Source organism: Heptranchias perlo, chromosome 18, assembly GCF_035084215.1.
Source record: "Heptranchias perlo isolate sHepPer1 chromosome 18, sHepPer1.hap1, whole genome shotgun sequence".
Classification (NCBI taxonomy): Eukaryota; Metazoa; Chordata; class Chondrichthyes; order Hexanchiformes; family Hexanchidae; genus Heptranchias; species Heptranchias perlo.
This window is the reverse complement of record NC_090342.1, coordinates 47,634,987-47,657,447: the sequence shown is the minus strand read 5'-3', so window position 1 is coordinate 47,657,447 and position 22,461 is coordinate 47,634,987. Positions and strand designations below refer to the sequence as shown.

The following is a 22,461-nucleotide window of genomic DNA, read 5'->3' as shown; positions in this document are numbered from 1 at the left end:
AAAGGTGGGACCTATCAGGGATGATAAGGGTAACTTGTGTGTAGAAGCAGAGGATGTGGGTAGGGTTTTAAATTAATATTTTGTCTCCGTATTCACAAAAGAAAGGGATGATCCGGACGTAGTAGTTAAAGAGGAGAGGTGTGAAATATTGGATAAGGTAAACATAACGAGAGAGGAAGTACTAGAAGGACTGGAATCCTTGAAAGTTGATAAGTCACCAGGGCTGGATGGATTGTTTCCTAGGCTATTGAAGGAAGCCAGGGAGGAAATAGTGGATGCTCTGAGAATCATTTTACAATACAGGGGAGGTACTGGAGGACTGGAAGACTGCAAACGTAGTACATTGTTTAAAAAGGGTACGAGGGAAAGGCCGAACAATTATAGGCCGGTCAGTCTTACCTCGCTGGTGGGAAAACTATTAGAATCAATACGGAGAGATAGGATAAACTGTCACTTGGAAAGGCATGGTTCACTCAGGGATAGTCAGCATGGATTTGTTCAGGGAAGGTTATGCCTTACAAATCTGATTGAATTCTTTGAGGAAGTGATGAGGAGGATTGATGAGGGTAGTGCAGTGGATGTTGTCTACATAGATTTTAGTAAGGCATTTGACAAGGTCCCACATGGTAGACTGGTCAGAAAGGTAAAAGCCCATGGAATAGAGGGAAATGTGGCGAATTGGATCCAAAATTGGCTCAGTAACAGGAAACAAAGAGTAAAAGTCGATGGATGTCTTTGCGAATGGAAATCCATTTCCAGTGGTGTGCAACATGGCTCAGTGTTGGGTCCCTTGCTGTTTGTGGTATATATTAATGATTTGGACTTGAATGTAGGGGGCATGATTGGCAAACTTGTAGACGACACAAAAATTGGCCATGTAGTTGATAGTGAAGAGGATAGCTGTGGACTCCAAGAAGATATCAATGGGTTGGTGAAGTGGGCGGAAAAGTGGGAAATGGAGTTCAACCCGGAGAAATGTGAGGTAATGCATTTAGGGAGGGTAAACAGTAAAAGGGAATACGCAGTAAACGGGAATATATTGAGAGGGGTAGAGGAAGTGAGAGACCTTGGAGTGCATGTGCACAGGTCCCTGAAGGTGGCAGCACAGGTAGATAAGGTTGTGAAGAAGGCAGATGGAATGCTCTCCGTTATTAGCCGAGGTATAGAATACAAAAGCAGGGATATAATGATGGAACTGTATAAAACGTTGGTAAGGCCACAGCTGGAGTATTGTGCACAGTTTTGGTCATCACATTACAGGAAGGACGTAATTGCTCTGGAGAGAGTGCAGAGAAGATTTACAAGAATGTTGCCAGGACTAGAAAATTGCAGCTACGAGGACAGATTGGATAGGTTAGGATTGTTTTCCTTGGACCAGAGGAGGCCGAAGGGAGACTTGATTGAGGCGTACAAAATTATGAGGGGCCCAGATAGAGTAGACGGGAAGTATCTGTTTTCCCTAGCGTAGAGTTCAAGAACTAGAGGACATAGATTTAAGTTGATTGGCGGAAGGATTAGAGGGGACATGAGGAAAAACTTTTTTACCCAGAGGGTGGTGGGTGTATGGAATTCGCTGCTCAAATTGGTGGTAGAGGCAGGGACCCTCACCTCTTTTAAAAAGTACCTGGACCTGCACCTAAAGTGCTGTAAGCTGCAGGGCTACGGACCGGGTGCTGGAAGGTGGGATTAGAATGGGCACCTGGTTGTTCTTTGAGCCGGCGCTGACACGATGGGCTGAATTTCTGTGCTGTCTCTTTTCTTTGGTTCTACTGTAAATGAAGATTGTGATCCATGGATTTCAGGTACTGGGAAAGAATGAGTTAGAGTAGTGATTCAAAAACAATGAAGATATAGAGATGAGGAGAATGATCTTGCTGAACAGTATTAAGAGCTGGGAGGGAAAAAAAAGAATGTTCAGAGGAGCCATAACTTCAATGGTAATGATACATTCAAGTTGAGAAAGATTGCAGTGGAGAGAAGTTGGAGGTGAGAGAAGGATCATCTGTCAGATGTAGGTTTTTCTTGCATCCTATCCAGGAGTGTGAGAGAGGTGCTTTAGAGCCTCCCCTGCTGTGGGAGTAGTATTTGAGTCTTGGGATTACTTGAGCTTTGTTATGATTGATGATTGGAAGAATTCAGGATCTTGTCAACTTTTTTCTGCCATTGGAAGTCTTGGTAGCCATCAGAAGATGATCAGCAGGCCTTGGATGTGTTAGAGCACACAGATTGTGTCGTCTTCCATGCAACAGCAATGTAAGTAGGCAGAACAACTGAAGCTAGCTTTTTGTATCTTTTAAAATTATGGTTGATATTGCACAGGTTAGTGGAGTATCACTGGAACATTAATAGATATCACCCTGTTCTTTCATGCAACACACTCCAATCATCCCTTCAGCTTGGGCCAACTAAAAATGCATGATCTAAATTTTCTTGCAGATTTTTTCGAGTGGTGCTGTAACAGAAGTATGGAAAGTGTAATTTTCAATCAAACTATTGTCTTTCTTTGTTGGATCTTGAATTCTTGGCCCCTGATGGCCACGAGGCTTACAGGGTACCTTTGTTTAACTTCCATGGTATTGGCTTTCCATAATTAGAACCACAAGTCTTGTACTAAATTTAAACTTTTTTCTTGTACAGTAGTTTACAACTTTCTATTGGTTATCAGAATAAGCAGCAAAATAAACTATTTTTCTGAACCCAGCTGCTGAGATTGATATCACTTGATTGGCGTTTCCAGACACAATAGAGATGTCTGAATATTGTCAGTTAGGTCTGAATGGTTTGCAGAATGTCTCTGTGGACTTGTAAGTACAAGTCTTCCAGTCTCGATTGCTGAATGATTCAGAAAAAGTAATTTGCCACCAAGGGTTAAAGGGTGTTTATTCTTATTTTATAGCATTACCTCATAAGATTACTGTCTTAAGCTGCTTAGCTGATTTGTGTTGCAAATTAATGTTAACTGCCATAGGCCGTTAGGTTTCTTTTCTTTCTCTTTTTAACAAATCCTTATTAAAGGTCATTGTTTTGCTTCTTCTTGCAGCTTAAAAAAATGAGAGGTGACAGTTTAAGAAATTAAACTTGTGTCATTTGGGATTTCAGCTTGTCTCAGTTGGTCAACATTTGGATCTGTGCCACCATCAATCATTTAGCAGCACGTTAAAATGTTGATTGCTTGGTCCATTTAAAGCATGTTAGAATTTCGGTTTCCAAGGTTTCCTGCCCGCCTACCATGTCTGCTTTAAAAGCAAAGTCCAACAAGGCCCCCAGAAGAATTTAGGGCAAATTAATTATTGTAGTACCCTCCTTTTGAAGTACATCACATGGTTAACTATAGCATGAATTGTGATGAACTGCATAAGCCATTGAGTGAACTTTTATTGTAATGCAAAGCTGTACTTTGTTGGTAGTGGCAGCAGAGCATTTCAAATACAAAACATATTTTTATTTGTGGCACAAATATATTTGTTTAATTCTAGAAGTACAGTAAATGTTTCTGCATTTTTGGGTGTCTTTGTCCATACCTATATACCAAGTGTTTGTTACCCATAAAAGTCTTGAAGGACTTATACTCATCAAAATTAGAAATGTATTTTTCCCTGACGATTTTGTAGGTAAAGGCACTCTGAGATAGCACCAAGCCATAAAGTTCCGGGTTCTATCCCTGGTCTATGCTCAATGTACTGATCCCATTAGATGGATGAATCGGGATGCTATGATTGTCCTCAGTGTCCCTGGACTTGAGAGGAAAAATCAATTTCTGCTCCTGATTATCGCCCAGTGACTTCCCGTGTGTGTGTCAGCTGAGGACAAGATTGGGCTTGAATGTGATGCCTTTCTTGGTAGCATATCCTCACAACTTTCAATGTTTAGGCTCACGTGAGAGATGATCACTTGGACGAACTATCAGAAGGTAGCCTGCATACCTCAACAAGAGTCAATAACTTTGGAAAGGAAGGAAAAAAGTTGGGAGAGAAATATATTCTTTCATTTTCCTATGCGTTCACAGAAACGTTTTGAAAATGTATTTTTCTTTCCCAACATCGTATCTCAACATCATACACACTGCCCCATGGCTATGTAAATGCTTCTAATTTGTGCATGGAAGTAACTTAGTAATGTGTTGGTCTGTTCTCCCCTTCCCTAACTGTGGAGAAACACATTTGGCTTCTAGGTACCACCACAAGACCTGGAATTTACCATCTGTTCAACTGTGACTGTGGAAGTATGTTCTACCACTGTAACAATTGCAGTTGATATATCTAATTTAGAACTATTTTTGTTTTTATCATAATTGTTATAAACTTTTTTCAGTCAATGTGCCTTCAGCGGTCTAGGCTGTATGCTCCTGAAATCGTTCTCTAAACTCCCCTGCCTCTCTGCCTCTCTCTCCTCCTTTAAGACCCTCCTTAAAACACATCTTTTTGTCCAAGCTTTTGATCACCCTTCCTAATATCTCCTTATTTGACTCAACATCCATCTTTATCTGATTACATTTCTGTGAAGCACCTTGGGATGTATTTCTACGTTAAAAACGCTATATAAATGCAAGTTGTTGATGTATAAGCTGAAATAAGATTTCCTTAGTCCTCTTAAAAGCAAGTAGTATTTGTAAATGAGAACATTTTGATTTGTTCTTCTCTGCATTTCACTTACAAGGATCACAATGGTCCACTGTTTATTCAAAGACTTGGGTTAGGCTACAGCTGCCTTTCCATTGGCCTTAGAGAGGTGCTTTGGCAGTAACCCCAATGTAAACTTGCTGGATTTGCTAAGACCACCCATTGGGAAGATTTTTTTTAAACCAGGTCTTTCCGGAATATTTAGCAAATCCTGTAAGTTTGCATTGGGGTTGCCTCTGGTTGCACAAGACCTGTGTGTCAGGAACCAGCAGCACAAGCACCCCTCTAAGACCAATATAAAAGCAGCTTTAAATTGCTCCTGAACGTCTAGCTATTAAATGGGTTCCATCTCCATGATGTCAGAAATTCTTTTTTTTTCACAAAGTATTGGGATGTCTTCTAAGTGATGTGAAATATGGTCATGAAAAGCACTGGTTTGCTTCTTTCAGTCTTGAAGTGTGTGTATTGTATTTCTCAATGGGAGGACAATTTGATTCTATATGCTGTATTGTCTTTTATACTGGATTTGAACTTTTTTCGACTTTTATTATCATCCAGTGTATAGTGACGTAATATATAGAATGTGCACACAAGGAAATAGTGTATAGAAGAGGGGACAGTTATTCAACTGTGTTGAATTTTCTGTGAAGACACAATGGGCTCAATTTTCAAATGGCAGCGGGGGTGGGGGGGGTCAATGGGCACGTGGCAAACCCGGATAATAAAATCTTACCTTTCCCCACGCGATCGCAAGGTAATTGATGCTCGTTAATCTTGTTTCCGGATTTCGCATCCAGCAGCCAGCCTGATTGGCAGGGGCTGCAATGCCGAGTTGGTGGGAGGGGGGGGTGGGGGCTCAATGACCATCATGCCCAGCCACTTACAGTGTATCATATCTGGAGTGTGCACTGTGTTTTCACTACTGTTTTTGTTTTATAAATCTGACCTTGTGGATTATTTCAACTAAATTGCAGCGTTCAACAAGGGCTAAATTGTCCAATGTTACTTACGGTTAGAAAAGTATACCCGGTTAATTTTATGTTGTATATTGAAAGAAAAACCTGTACAACAACACACCACAAGATGGCATTTACAGCACTATGCAGCTGGCACAATGTGCTGCTGAGATTTAATATGACTTCATTTTTTTGACTCAAATAGTTTTCTTTGTGATTTTAATGACTTTTGATAATCAGCAATGCTGGCCTATTTTCAGTCAGCAATTAACTGTGATAGGGCATATAGTGTGAAATGCTATTTGCATTTTATTTACTATGGCCAATTATGTTTGCCATTTTGGCCAATAAGTAATAAAACAAAAACATTGCTGTTAGTATAAGGAAGAAAGAATAAATCCCTGCATGTTGATAAGCAAAGTGATAGTTCAGAAAAAATGCTGCTGTGGATCTAAAGTTGACTTTTTTGGTCTTGTCTTGGTTGTGGGTATGAATCATTTTCAGAAGACTATTGTTTATGCTTTTGTTTTAAAATAAAATAAAAGTTTGCACCTCCAAACTGCAGGTAATTTCTTTCAAAAAGGGTCATTAGAATAAACAGGAGAATAAGGAAATAGGAGACGTAGAAGTGCCTTGGTGGGTCAAGTAATTTTGAGGAGTCGCACAACACCAGGTTATAGTCCAACAGCTTTATTTGAAATCACAAGCTTTCGGAGCTTTGCTCCTTCGTCAGGTGAATGTTTTCAATCAGATTTACCCATCACTTCAGCTAGCTTATTCTAGCTGTGTGATGTATATCCATTCTCAGGCAAGTTGTTTGATTCTCCATCTCTTGCTTAACTAAGGTTAAAAAGGGCTAAGATGGTACACTGAAGCACATATTATTATACTTGCATTCAAGAGGCATTTGTATGTATTTATAGAAAAAAAGGGACTGAAGGATATGGTGAGAAGACTGTTGTGGGGGGGGGGGAGGAGTGGGGCTGGAGTGGGGCTAAAAAGCATATACTTCCATCTTTGCAACATTGCCTGCCTCCACTCCCACTTCAGTCTCCCACATCTCTAATACATGTCTTCATCATCGCTAGACTCAATTATTCCTACACCCCTTGCTGGCCTCCCATCCTTCATAAACCCTAGCCTTATCCAAAACTGCCACGCTAAGTCATGCTCACCTTTCACCCCGGTGCTCACTGACCTACACTGGTTCCCCATTCCTTAAGTTCTCCTATTTAAAACATCCTTATCTTTAAATCTCTTCATGGCCTTACCCTACCACACTACCTCCAACCTCCTCCAGACCCATATCCCTTCCTTCCCCACAACACTGCATGTTCATCCAACCCCGCTTTGCCCCACTGTTGGCAGCAGAGCCTTCAGCTGTCTGGGTCCTGCTCCTTGGATTCCCCCCACCCCCCCACCAAACCCATCTGCCTCCACCTCTCTCTTCTCCTTTAGAAACCACAAAAACAAGTTTTTGGGCACACCCCTAATCTCTCCCTCCTTTGTTTGGTGTCCATGCTTCATAAAACTATCAGTGGACCACATTGGAGCATTCTTCACAATGGCATGAAATAAATACTTATGGGTGTTGGTGGTGGTGAGGCTATCTGACCGTGGGGGATATCACAGCTGAGCCAGATCCTGTCCGAAGCTAATGTCCACCCAATCAAACTTTCAGGAAGAGGTGCTGCAGCATAGTGATCAGGAGTGAGAACCCTGACTGATTTTTGATCTATGGTCCTTAAATGAAGTCATATGGGGAATTAACTGAGTTGCTGCCTAAATTTTCCCATTATATTTTCCCATCAAGAGCTTTATATTTACTTTCATCTTCAGATGTAATTTAATAATGTTTCTGATATAGCCTCTCAATTTCATCAATTCAGCCGCCCACTTAAAGACCAATTATTATGACCACTGCAATCACTTGTATGCTATTTGTCTGTAATTTATAAGCAGTGCTCCCTTATTTGTGTTTCCAGAAGTGAAACTTTTACAACATTAAGCTCACACATATGCACGAGCTCTGACCTTGTCCTCACAAGTTGCTACAGATACTGAAACACTGAATGAAAACGGGATAACTAAGTTTACCTATATAAGGACAAGTAACAATATTTTGGCGGAAAGAACTTTACCAAATAAACTTCAGGCATCTTGGGTTTAAAGACGTAATCTGCAATTAAACATTTATCTCATTTTGCTATTGTGTTCATAGATAAGGAAAGATCTGTTTCCTCATTGACCCCTTCAAGAGATGCCTCTCCATCTAGTTCAGTACCACCAGTCACTTCAAAGGTAAGCTCACTTTCATGGTTGATGTATTTGAAGACCACCCTAAAAGAACGGTGCATGGGATATCCAGCAAATCATTTAATCCATGCGAAGTTATGAACGATCATGTAATTATTTACCAAATATAATATGGCAATTAATATTGCATGCTGTTCATCGCAAATTCAGTGTATTCCTTTAATTTCTACATCACTTTGTATCTTGAAATTGTAACAACAATAATTGTTAAAGCAACTTTGTATTTATCATAAATAATGACACTTACCTCACGGCAACACTAGTATTCATTTCAGGATTTCAGATCCCATATATGCTCTCAAGCATGAATATCTTGATTGGTTTGCCGCATTATGATTCACAGAGATATCATTAATCCTCCATTTAATGTGTATAGTATTAGTCTTTATTGTTGTGCAAACTGTAGTTCTTTTGTTTGTTCGGCATGATCTGTGCCTATTTATATGCAATTGTAAACAATTTTACAACACCAAGTTATAGTCCAACAATTTTATTTGAAATTCACAAGCTTTCGGAGACTTCCTCCTTCCTCAGGTGAATGTTGTGGCAACATTCACCTGAGGAAGGAGGAAGCCTCCGAAAGCTTGTGAATTTCAAATAAAATTGTTGGACTATAACTTGGTGTTGTAAAATTGTTTACAATTGTCAACCCCAGTCCATCACCGGCATCTCCACATCATATTTATATGCAAGCTGCTTTTGTAGGACAGCACAAGTCTTGGAAGAGCGAGTAAACTTCACTGCGCTTCTGCATTTATCTGTGTAACGAGCTGCAGTCTTCCTGTATACCGGCTGCACAGTGGAGATTCACTGTTCCTTACATGCATAGACAGGCTGTGACATTATGGCTAGTCCACATGTGTGCAATCATGATGTCTCTACAAAGGGGGTAGCAGCATGTGTACATAGTGATGTCAATGCGTCACCGCTAAAACATGCTGCTGCACTGAAGCTCCAGGAAGACCAGCAACAGTCAGAAAAACCCAGTTTACAAAAAATGTTTTCCTGGCTGGTGGTCTTAACAAAAAATCTGTTGGTTTTAATTTGATGTGAGGATTGGGTATGGGACCCAGTGGCCGAAGACCAATATAAAAGCAGCTGTTGTCTACAGGGCAACTCCAATCTTGATGAGGAAAAACTTTGGTCTCCAAAGCTTTTTTAATGCATCTGTATTATTTGTACTCAGAGCATCAATCAGTGAAGGAACAAGTGCAACAATTTTTCTCACAACCAAATTAAATATTAAGAACTTTGATTCAAATATTTCAAAACTATGAAGTTTCGGTACTCTTACAGTTTAAATAAAAGTAAGCTTTTTATAAAACAGACTTACAATATATAGAAGTTTGGTTTTAATATAGAGCAGAGTACAACCTCAAAATATATATCTCTGGTAATTTTACTTTAAAATTGTGACTGGAGTCTGAGAGATCTCTGCTGACAGACATCAGTATCGACCATTGGCATGATTTTAAATGGGAAAAACGGGTGGGGTGGGTGATTTTAAATGGGAAAAATGGGTGCGAAGGGGGCGAGGTGGCAGTAAAAAAAAAAGTAAAATCTAACACCCATCTCCAACCTGCCAATTTCTGGTTTTCACAGAGACAGCACGAGGGGCGGGCAACCAACCCGCTCTTAGAAGGCGGGTCAGTCAGTAAAAGCTTTGAAGGAGGCTGCGACCTCCATTTTTAAAGATTTTTTGTTTTTAACCCCTGGGGGCCGGGATTCTGGGCCTTCTACTTCACGCCACGTGAGAGGAGGCGAGAAGGCCTGAAACTGCAGGTAAGTGCTTTTTTTCGCGCAGCTTGTGGGCCCGGAGGAGCAGGAGTGCTTCCCCCAGGCCCAACAAACCTACCTGCGGTGACCCCCCATCTCCGGACCACCCCCCCATCTCCGGACCACCCCCCATCTCCGGACCACCCCCCATCGTCTCCGGACCACCCCCCATCGTCTCCGGACCACCCCCCATCGTCTCCGGACCACCCCCCATCGTCTCCGGACCACCCCCCATCGTCTCCGGACCACCCCCCATCGTCTCCGGACCACCCCCCATCGTCTCCGGACCACCCCCCACCGTCTCCGACCCCCCCCGCCCCACAATGACTGATCTCCCATCTCCCCCCACCCCCCCAAACTAACACGTACCCTCTCATGTCCTCTCCCTGGGCTGCTCTCCTGTCCGACTGTGACCAACCTGTCAATCAGGCCGGCCTGCCGGGCGGGAAATGTACACAAGAAAAATAAAAGACATCCTTATGTCAAAATTGTACAGAGGTCCGGGCAATCCATATTTCCAGGTTTCCCCTCAGGAATTCCACCTTCCCCAGCTCCCCGATAAAATCATGCCCCATATATAAGTTTTAGAATCTACACTGAAAACCTTCCCACTCATCAATACTGACATTAATTTAAGTGATGTTTGAGTCATCACAACTTTATGAGCAGGTTTGTGTCACAAACTCCTAATAAAGTCAAATAGACAGCCCTTTCTATGTTAACATGGTATAATGAAAAAGCATTTGCCACCACTTTCAGGAGGGTCTAATTACACAATTATAAGTTTATAAATGTACACTATAGGAATTTATAATGGAAATATAACAATAAAGACATATATGACTTGAAAATGGGGATTGAATTGGGTCTGTGTGCCCTGGTTTAATTATCCCCACTGTCTCATCCGACTTCACCTGAACACTGCAGTCAGGCTTGACAATCCACGTGCAATACTGCAGAAGATTGACTATATTTTGAATGAATTTGGTGTTGAGGGTAAGGTTACTCCCCCACATCCCGTGAGAATAGCCTCCTTTAATCAGAAAGAACTGAAAGTGTCTAATTTGGAGGAGGTAGTTTACAGGCTTACTTGATTCAATTGACAGCAAATAGTCAGCTAGCTGTACACAATGATACTGAATTCATTCAAAGTCCATGCTAAAATTCAATGCATTATTCATTCCTGTAGAATAAACAGTTACGGTCTTCAGCGTGAATGAGATGGGCTGAGTTCTGCCTTCCCACTCATGATTTATGGGTTAATTTGTACAGTGGAGAGGGAAGAGAAAAGAACACCAAATATAACTGAAGTTAGAGATTCAGAAATAAAATGCTTCTTTATTTCATTAGTGTGCAAACTTTGAAAAAGCCAGCAAAGCTTCTGACAACCTGAACAAAGAAGGTGTAAATGACTGGTGTTCTGAACAGCAGCAGATTCCAGAACTGGAAGTAGCTGAACATGATACTGTTGTAAGTATGGCAATTAATAGGAATGGCTACAAAATTTGTTAAGATTTTATTTAATTGTTCTGGGTTATATAAAGTTTTATATATCTTTGGAAGCCAAGTTTTTCACAACTTAATTTTTCACCCCTAAAAGCGTTTGAATCTGGGCGAATGATGGGAGTTACAATTTTCAGTCCAGTTCTTTGTAGGTGGGTACACAGCGCAGAAACTTGATACCCCGATATAAACTAGTTTCATTACTGAAATTATTATTCTGCCAATGGCCTAGGTCTTACAAAGTTCCGCGCGAGCCTTTCCCTGAATTTTACTGGCTTGTCCCCTTCTGAGCACCTCTGCATCTTCCATTCTTTCTGCCTCTCACTTAAAATCATTGGATACCACCCTCCCAATCCATGACTTGTTCATCACCGAAATCTCCTCCCTTACTCTCTGCACTGAGTGTCTCCTCATCCTTAGTGATTTCACCCTACTTCTAAACTCTCCTATCTGCTCTCCTTTCTCCTTCAAACTCTCTATCCTCCTGTTATTACTCAATCCCTCTCTTCACATGAACTTTCCTACCCACATCCACAGCCACTCCCTTGACCTCTCATGTAGCCTCTCCACGTCCTAGGCCTTCATCATCAGTTAGATGATCTTTGATACCTGCCTTGTCTCTTTTACCGCCCACATCCTGCTGCCTTAAACCCCACTATCCTTGTCCTCTATCCTCAAAAAAAAAACAGCTCCTTCGCAAATTCACTGTTTTAACTCCCAACACCCTCTTGTTTCTGGCTCTCCATTCATCACAACCCTTCTGCCAAGGCTGACCTCCTCAATTGCTCCCTCATCATTGCTTTCAATGCTCTTGTTCCCACCAAATTAATTAGTATCCCCCATTTTTCCGTTTCTCCAGTACAATTTCAATCTTTACTCCCTTAAGTTCAAGGGCTGAAAACTCGAACACATCTGGCGCACAAATGGCCCAGTCATTCTAGCCACATCTAGCTCGATTATATTGTTCTACTGTGCCTCCCCTCCTCAGCCAAAACCTATCACACCAGGATTATTCTGAAGGGCAAGGATAAACCACTCCTTCCACTGCTCCTCTATCATAATCTTCAACACCATGTGCAAACACCTTATGGATTTCTTGGTTTAAAATAGGAGGCCATTCATGCAACAGCTTCAAGTGCCATCTCCCCTTGATCACCCCGCCCCCCCCCCCCCCGCTTGCTTTTCACCACTCCAGCGCCCCCACACTCACCCTAACCTGGATCCCCTATCATTCTGTAATTTCTCCCATCTCCCCTGCCCTTTCCAAGCTCATCTCTACTTGAGACCCACTTCCTCCTCCCTTGATCTCCTCTCCAACTCCTATCTTTCCTGGTCCCTCTGCTTGTCAACATTGTAATGTCCCCCTTTGCCCTGGCACCGTCCCTCTCTCTTTCAAACCATCATTATCACTCTTCTAAAAATGCCAGCTCTTGATCTTACCGTTCTCGCCTATCTACTGCTGCATCTTTATTCTCCCTTTCCTGTCCAAGGTGCCGAAATATGTTGTCACCTTTCAGTTCTATGCCCATCTCTCCCAAAACTCCCTGTTAAAATCTAGTCCACCTTCCACTCTGTTCACACAATTGAGACTGTCCTGGTCAAAGTCACAAATGGCATTTTCTGTGACTGTAACCATGGCATGTTATCCCTTGTCCTCCTCAATCTCTGCAATGTTCAACACAGTTGACTGTTATCCTTCTCCGTCGCCTCTTCTCTGTTGTCCAGCTGCATGGGATTACCTTGGCGTGGTTCGACTTCTACCTTTTCCATCACACCCAGCGTATCTCCATCAATGGCTTCTCTTTCCACCCCTGCAGTCACCTCCGGTTCCCCAAGGATCCTTGGTTCCCCCTTGTTCTTCATCTACATGTGCATTCGTTTGCTGACAAGGGGGTCAGCTTTCTTATGTACGCTGACAATACCCAGCTCTTCCTCTCCACTATTCCATCAATCTCATGACCACCGCTATGCTGTCAGACTGCTTGATTGATGCTAAATTAACGGTGCATGAAAATTTCTTCCTACTGAACGATGGAAAGACAGGTCCCATCGTTTTCGGCCCCATCATAACCTGCGCTCCCTTGCCACTGATTCCATTCCATTCTCCAGGCACTTGTTCAGGCCAAATCAGGCAGTATGAAATCTTAAAGTCACTGTTCAATCCAGAGCTGATTTTCAAACCTCACATCCTATCCCTCGCTAAGACTGCTTACTGCCACCTCTCCATTATCAGCTACATGCTTTTTGTCACATCTGAAATCAATTTTTCCAGCTTTCCAGCCTCCCATCCTCCTCCCACCAAATATTCCAACTCGTATAAGCTGTCCGTATCCTGTCTCACTCACCCATTAGCCCCATTCTTACAACCCTGTCCTCAACACATTCCCTCCTACTTCATCTTCAAATTCCTCCATGGCCTGGTGCACTCTACCTTTTCAAGCTCCTCCAATCATATGACTCCTTCCCCACCCTATGATCCTCTGACCTTCTGTGCTTTTCTCCCTCACTTTGCCCCACCATTGCTGACAGAGCTTTCTGTCTTTCTCTCTGCCTTTAAAAATCTTCTTAAACCCGCCTTTTCAACTGAGCTTTTGGTCACCTCTTAACTCTCACCATGGCTTGGAATTTGTTTCTTTTTCTTTTTCCCACTGTTAAGGATGGAGGAACTAATTTAAAGGTGCTATGTAAATGCAAGTGGCTAGTGGTTTGGATGTTTATAATTATTCCATTCTGTGGTTTATAGATTCTAGTGTCTGCTCATATTTCTTAGAACTAAGCTGGACAATCCATAAAACTTTACCAAAACCAGTTGCTTTACATATTCTCATCCCTCAAAAAATTGACTCTTTATATGGTTGAATTCAGTTGTGATCCGATCTGCTCACTTGAAGTATTTTTGCTGAAATTTATTTGTCGAGGGTATACATGCTATCGCAGATATCAAAATAAGAACAAATCAGTCTTAAAGCTTTTTTTAATTACTGTAAAGGTAATTCTTCATTCACTAATCAATGCATATAAACAGAATGTCATCTACATAATGGTAATCACCAGAGGACCATTTAAGAATCTTAAGCCATGATTTCCAGATGACACAACAACTTGCATTTATATAGCACCTTTAACGTAGTAAAATGTCCCATGGCGCTTCACAGGAGTGTTATCAAACAAAATTTGACACTGAGCCACATAAGGGGATACTAGGACAGGTGAGGAAAGCTTGCTCAAAGAGATAGGTTTTAAGGAGCGTCTTAAAGGAGGAGAGAGTGGAAGAAAGGTGGAGAGGTTTAGGGAGGGAATTCCAGAGCTTAGGGTGTAGGCAACTGAGACACTTCCTTGCTTGGCTTTGTATATGGACTCTTGTCACATCATTTGTTAATCATTTGTTATTTTTTACTTAACTGTTTTAATAGTGTTTAGTGAAATACTGTTTGGATTTCAAGTCTTTTTCGAATTTCCCCCAAACTTTGCGACTTCCCCTTGCCCCTTGTTTACAAGAAAAACAAGTAAACCGTGTGCGTAAAGAGAATGCTCTCAGACAACAGGACCAGCCTTTTAAGGCATTCATACCAGACATGGCAATCCTGGGCTCAGTTCAGAGCTAGGGTTAAAGCTGAGGCTCTGGTTCATCAGGCTCCAAATGTCACTCACAGTTGACGGGATGATGGTGCTTGCTGCCATTTATGTACCTGTTTAAAAACTCAGCAAGTACACCAAGTAGGGTGGGTGTGCTTCCTGTCGTCTCACTATATACTCCATTTGAGCTATCTTCAAAGCTGAAATTTATTGGATAAACAAAGTATTTTCTTTTATAGATTACACCTGCTTTTCCTGGAGTCTGCCATTCGCAATGGTTAAAATTTGAGCGCCAGGAATTGTTTGTTTGCCAATGTTGACATGATGCTAATAGATTACACTGTTGCAATAAAAAAGCATCACATGATGTTTTTCTTTTAGTCACCTTGATTTTTTTTCGGTTATAGGATGCTATTCAAATGCTATTATCAGATAAATCGGATGATCTAGAGATGAATACACAGAGTGCTATTGACCTTATAGACCTAAGCCAAACAGATCATCGCACCAGAGCAATTGCTGAAAAAACCAAGGAGATTGAAGAGGTTAGCATCTTTAATTTTACTTGAATTAAGTTAAACATGGATAAGAACAGTCAGGAAAAAAAGCTTTTACTGTGACATTAACAGAATTGAATGCAGTCAGGACAGTGGTGAAGTTTACATTTAAAACTCAGTTTGCAGTTAATGATTTGCTTTTTTCATGTTGAGGGCATATACTACTCTTCTCCCTCCCTCCTTTTCTCCCCGCCTCCTAAAGATATTGATATGCACTAGCTACAGTTCCACATGTACCAGCAGCTCTCACCCAAGTGACCATTTGTTTGAGTGTGAGCCTGGACAGTTACTGTGAGTAGGCTATTGAGCGTGGGAGGTATCGCAGCTGAACCAGTTCATATCCTCAATACACTAATCAGATGACACTTGGAGTACTGCAATCGATTCTAGCCACCATACCGCAAAAAATGCATCGGTTAGAGGGTGCATAGAAGATCACAAGACTGATCCCGAATAAAGGCGATGAGCTATGAGGTAAGATAAGAAGCAGTGGCTCTACGGTATGGAAAGAAGGGAGGTAATGGAGGACCTTATTAAGGTATCTAAAATGATGTAGATAAGGTGAAACCAGGATATTACTTGAACATAGGCTAGGAAAGTAGGAATAAAGGGCCTAAATTTAAGTTGGTGAAAATAAATTTTAAATGTTAAATAATTGGAACAATTTTCCAGGTGGAGCAGTGAAGTCAAAAACATTCGGAACATTCAGAATGTAGCTGCATACCATAATGGGAGAGTTGAGGATTTTTTTTCTTTTATTCGTTCATGGAACGTGGGCGTCGCTGGCAAGGCCAGCATTTATTGCCCATCCCTAATTGCCCTTGAGAAGGTGGTGGTGAGCCGCCGCCTTGAACCGCTGCAGTCCGTGAGGTGAAGGTTCTCCCACAGTGCTGTTAGGAAGGAAGTTCCAGGATTTTGATCCAGTGACGATGAAGGAACGGTGATATATTTCCAAGTTGGGATGGTGTGTGACTTGGAGGGGAACGTGCAGGTGGTGGTGTTCCCATGTGCCTACTGCCCTTGTCTTTTTAGGTGGTAGAGGTCGCGGGTTTGGGAGGTGCTGTCGAAGAAGCCTTGGCGAGTTGCTGCAGTGCATCCTGTGGATGGTACACACCGCAGCCACAGTGCGCTGGTGATGAAGGGAGTGAATGTTTAGGGTGGTGGATGGGGTGCCAATCAAGCGGGTTGCTTTGTCCTGAATGGTGTTGAGCTTCTTGAGTGTTGTTGGAGCTGCATTCACCCAGGCAAGTGGAGAGTATTCCATCACACTCCTGACTTGTGCCTTGTAGATAGTAGAAAGGCTTTGGGGATTCCGGAGGCGAGTCACTTGCCGCAGAATACCCAGCCTCTGACCTGCTCTTGCAGCCAAAGTATTTATGTGGCTGGTCCAGTTAAGTTTCTTGTCAATGGTGACCCCTCAGGATGTTGATGGTGGGGGATTTGGCGATGGTAATGCCGTTGAATGTCAAGGGGAGGTGGTTAGACTCTCTCTTTTTGGAGATGGTCATTGCCTGGCACTTGTCTGGCGCGAATGTTACATGCCACTTATCAGCCCAAGCCTGGATGTTGTCCAGGTCTTGCTGCATGCAGGCACGGACTGCTTAATTATCTGAGGGGTTGCGAATGGAACTGAACACTGTGCAATCATCAGCGAACATCGCCATTTCTGACCTTATAATGGAGGGATGGTCATTGATGAAGCAGCTGAAGATGGTTGGGCCTAGGACACTGCCCTGAGGAACTCCTGCAGCAATGTCCTGGGGCTGAGATGATTGGCCTCCAACAACCACTACTATCTTCCTTTGTGCTAGGTATGACTCCAGCCACTGGAGAGTTTTCCCCCTGATTCCCATGGACTTCAATTTTACGAGGGCTCCTTGGTGCCACACTCCGTCAAATGCTGCCTTGATGTCAAGGGCAGTCACTCTCACCTCACCTCTGGAATTCAGCTCTTTTGTCCATGTTTGGACCAAGGCTGTAATGAGGTCTGGAGCCGAGTCGTCCTGGCGGAATCCAAACTGAGCATCAGTGAGCAGGTTATTGGCGAGTAAGTGTCGCTTTATAGCACTGTCGACGACACCTTCCATCACTTTGCTGATGATTGAGAGTAACCTGATGGGGCGGTAATTGGTCGGATGGATTTGTCCTACTTTTTGTGGACAGGACATACCTGGGCAATTTTCCACATTGTCTGGTAGATGCCAGTGTTGTAGCTGTACTGGAACAGTTTGGCTCGTGGCGCAGCTAGTTCTGGAGCACAAGTCTTCAACACTACAGCCAGGATGCTGTCGGGGCCCATAGTCTTTGTTGTATCCAGTGCGCTTTTCCGTTTCCTGATATCACGTGGAGTGAATCGAATTGGCTGAAGACTGGCTTCTGTGATGGTGGGGATATCGGGAGGAGGCCGAGATGGATCATCCACTCGGCACTTCTGGCTGAAGATGGTTGCAAACACCTCAGCCTTGTCTTTTGCACTCACGTGCTAGACTCTGCCATCATTGAGGATGGGGATGTTTACAGAGCCTCCTCCTCCCGTTAGTTGTTTAATTGTCCACCACCATTCACAACTGGATGTGGCAGGTCTGCAGAGCATTGATCTGATCCATTGGTTATGGAATCGCTGAGCTCTGTCTATAGTATGTTGCTTCCGCTGTTTAGCATGCATGTAGTCCTGAGTTGTAGCTTCGCCAGGTTGGCACCTCATTTTTAGGTACGCCTGGTGCTGCTCCTGGCATGCTCTTCTACACTCCTCATTGAACCAGGGTTGATCCCCTGGTTTGTTGGTAATGGTAGAGTGAGGAATATGCCAGGCCATGAGGTTACAGATTGTGGTGGAATAGAATTCTGCTGCTGCTGATGGCCCACAGCACCTCATGGATGCCCAGTTTTGAGTTGCTGGACCTGTTCTGAATCTATCCCATTTAATGTAAAGAGTCGGACAACACCAGGTTATAGTCCAACAGCTTTATTTGAAATCACAAGCTTCCGGAGCTTTCCTCCTTCGTCAGGTGAGTGCAGGGTTCCATAAAGGCACAGAATATATAGTCAGAGAACAATGCCTGGTGATGACAGATAATCTTTCCAACTGCCCGTTATCACACCTCAGCAGAGGTAATCACAGCAATCAAAGGAGTGGATGGTGTTCAGACAGGGGAACATTATATCCAAGACTACTGAATACACAAGCGGTCAGAACACAAAGACAGAGAGAGAGAGAGAGAGAGAGACCAGAAAGGCAGAGAGAGAGAGAATGACCAGTTGTATTAAAAACAGATAACTTTTTTTTCGCTGGTGGGTCTACATGTAGCGTGACATGAACCCAAGATCCCGATTGAGGCCGTCCTCATGGGTGTGGAACTTGGCTATCAATTTCTGTTCGATTTTGCGTTGTCGTGTGTCTCGAAGGCCGCCTTGGAGAACGCTTACCCGAAGATCAGAGGCTGAATGTCCTTGACTGCTCAAGTGTTCCCCGACTGGGAGGGAACCCTCCTGTCTGGCGATTGTTGTGCGGTGTCCGTTCATCCGTTGTCGCAGTGTCTGCATGGTCTCGCCGATGTACCATGCTCCGGGGCATCCTTTCCTGCAACGTATGAGGTAGGCAACGTTGGCCGAATCACCGGAGTATGAACCATGTACCTGGTGGGTGGTGTCCTCTCGGGTGATGGTGGTATCTGTGTCGATAATCTGGCATGTCTTGCAGAGGTTGCCGTGGTAGGGTTGTGTGTTGTCATGGACGCTGTTCTCCTGAAAGCTGGGTAATTTTCTGCGAACGATGGTCTGTTTGAGGTTAGGTGGCTGTTTGAAGGCGAGTAGTGGAGGCGTGGGGATGGCCTGAGCGAGGTGTTCATCGTCATCGATGACATGTTGAAGGCTGCGAAGAACAAGGCATAGTTTCTCCGCTCCGGGGAAGTACTGGACGACGAAGGGTACTCTGTTGGTTGTGTCCTGTGTTTGTCTTCTGAGGAGGTCGATGCGATTTTTCGCTGTGACCCGTTGGAACTGTCGATCGACGAGTCGAGCGTCATTTCCCGTTCTTACGAGGGCGACTTTCAGCGTCTGTAGGTATCCATCGCGTTCCTCCTCGTCGGAGCAGATCCTGTGTATTCACAGGGGATGGCCTCTTCGACGTGGTTAGGGTGGAAGCTGGAAAAGTGGAGCATCGTGAGGTTGTCCGTGGGCTTGCAGTAGAGTGAGGTTCTGAGGTGTCCGTCTTTGATGGAGATTCGTGTGTCCAAGAATGAAACCGATTCTGAGGAGTAGTCCATGGTGAGTTTGATGGTGGGATGGAACTTGTTGATGTTATCGTGTAGTCTCTTCAGTGATTCTTCGCCGTGGGTCCATAGGAAGAAAATGTCGTCGATGTATCTGGTGTATAGCGTTGGTTGGAGGTCCTATGCAGTGAAGAAGTCGTGCTCGAACTTGTGCATGAAAATGTTGGCGTATTGGGGTGCGAATTTGGTCCCCATGGCTGTTCCGCGTGTTTGGGTAAAGAACTGGTTATCGAAGGCGAAGACATTGTGATCCAGGATGAAGCGGATGAGTTGTAGGATGGCGTCTGGAGATTGGTTGTTGTTGGTGTTGAGTACTGAGGCTGTTGCAGCGATGCAGTCATCGTGGGGGATACTGGTGTAGAGTGCCGAGACGTCCATCGTGGTGAGAAGTGTTCCTGGTTCAACTGGTCCATGGGTGCTGAGTTTTTGTAGGAAGTCTGTAGTGTCGCGACAGAAGCTGGGGGTTCCCTGTACGATGGGTTTCAGGATGCCCTCGATGTATCCAGAGAGGTTCTCACACAGGGTTCCATTGCCTGATACGATAGGACGTCTGGGTGTGTTTGCTTTGTGTATCTTTGGGAGGCAGTAGAAGTCTCCCACGCGGGGAGTACATGGGATGAGAGCGCGTAGGATGCTTTGAAGGTCTGGATCGAAGGTCTTGATCAGTTTGTTGAGTTGGTGGGTGTGTTCTTTGTTCGGATCTGCGGGTAACCGTCTGTAGTGTTCCTGGTTGTCCAGTTGTCGGTATGCTTCTTTGCAATAGTCCGTTCTGTTCTATATGACGATGGCTCCTCCTTTGTCCACTGGTTTGATGACGATGTTGCGGTTGGTCTTGAGAGCGTCGATGGCGTTGCGTTGTGCTCGGGTGACATTCTGGACTGTCTTGTGAGTGCGGCTGATGAATCTGGCGTTGACGCATCTCCTGACAGCTTGAGCATACATGTCAAGCTTAGGGCAGCGACCCTCCGGTGGAGTCCAGTTTGACTCTTTCTTCTTCGGTTGTTGTACCGCGGATCCCTCTGTCTGCTGTTCCGGAATCGTTGATTGTCTCATTGGGTTCGCTGCTGAAATCCCCCACGATGACGCCATCGCTGCAACAGCCTCAGTACTCAACACCAACAACAGCCAATCTCCAGACGCCATCCCACAACTCATCCGCTTCATCCTGGATCACAATGTCTTCACCTTCGATAACCTGTTCTTTACCCAAATACACGGAACAACCATGGGGACCAAATTCGCACCCCAATACGCCAACATTTTCATGCACAAGTTCGAGCACGACTTCTTCACTGCACAGGACCTCCAATCAATGCCATACACCAGATACATCGACGACATTTTCTTCCTATGGATCCACGGCGAAGAATCACTGAAGAGACTACATGATAACATCAACAAGTTCCATCCCACCATCAAACTCACCATGGACTACTCCTCAGAATCCTTTTCATTCTTGGACACACGAATCTCCATCAAAGACGGGCACCTCAGAACCTCACTCTACTGCAAGCCCACGGACAACCTCACAATGCTCCACTTTTCCAGCTTCCACCCATACCACGTCAAAGAGACCATCCCCTATGGACAGGCCCTGCGAATACACAGGATCTGCTCAGATGAGGAGGAACGCGATGGACACCTACAGACGCTGAAAGTCGCCCTCGTAAGAACGGGATATGACACTCGACTCGTCGATCGACAGTTCCGACGGGCCACAGCGAAAAATCGAATAGACCTCCTCAGAAGACAAACACGGGACACAACCAACAGAGTACCCTTCGTCGTCCAGTACTTCCCCGGAGCGGAGAAACTACGCCATGTTCCCCGCAGCCTTCAACATGTCATCAATGATGACGAACACCTCGCTAAGGCCATCACCACGCCTCCACTACTCGCCTTCAAACAACCACCTAACCTGAAACACACCATCGTTCACAGCAAATTACCCAGCTTTCAGGAGAACAGCGTCCACGACAACACACAGCCCTGCCACGGCAACCTCTGCAAGACATGCCAGATCATCGACACAGATACCACCATCACACAAGAGGACACCACCCACCAGGTACATGGTTCATACTCCTGTGACTCGGCCAACGTTGTCTACCTCATACGTTGCAGGAAAGGATGCCCGCGGATCATGGCACATCGGCGAGACCATGCAGACACTGCGACAACGGATGAACGGACACCGCACAACAATCGCCAGACAGGAGGGTTCCCTCCCAGTCGGGGAACACTTGAGCAGTCAAGGACATTCAGCCTCTGATCTTCGGGTAAGCGTTCTCCAAGGCGGCCTTCGAGACACACGACAATGCAAAATCGTCGAACAGAAATTGATGGCCAAGTTCCCCACCCATGAGGACGGCCTAAACCCGGATCTTGGGTTCATGTCACGCTGCATGTAACCCCACCAGCTAAAAAAAGTTATCTGTTTTTAATACAACTGGTCATTCTCTCTCTCTCTCTCTCTCTCTCTCTCTCTCTCTCTCTCTCTCTGCCTTTGTGTTCTGACCGCTTGTGTATTCAGTCATCTTGGATGTAATGTTCCCCTGTCTGAACACCATCCACTCCTTTGATTGCTGTGATTACCTCTCTGCCGAGGTGTGATAACGGGCAGTTGGAAAGATTATCTGTAATCACCAGGCATTGTTCTCTGACTATATATGCTGTGCCTTTATGGAACCCTGCACTCACCTGACAAAGGAGGAAAGCCCAGAAAGCTTGTGATTTAAAATAAAGCTGTTGGACTATAACCTGGTGTTGTACGACTCTTTACATTTGTCCACCCCAGTCCATCACCGGCATCTCCACATCATGGCTACTATCCCATTTAACGCGGTGATAATGCCACACAACACGTTGGATGGTGTCCTCAGTGCGA

General features: G+C 44.2%; 1 protein-coding gene across 5 annotated transcripts in view; it reads left to right on the top strand.

The window, feature by feature from the left end:
* pphln1 (periphilin 1) overlaps positions 1 to 22,461 on the top strand; it is a 209,772-nt gene that overhangs the window by 110,547 nt on the left and 76,764 nt on the right. For all 5 annotated transcript variants that reach the window (XM_067999871.1, XM_067999868.1, XM_067999869.1 and 2 more), the window contains 3 exons: positions 7,797 to 7,876; positions 11,018 to 11,137; positions 15,154 to 15,291. In XM_067999871.1, coding sequence (XP_067855972.1) covers positions 7,797 to 7,876; positions 11,018 to 11,137; positions 15,154 to 15,291 — 338 coding nt within the window. The remainder of the gene's footprint in view (positions 1 to 7,796; positions 7,877 to 11,017; positions 11,138 to 15,153; positions 15,292 to 22,461) is intronic.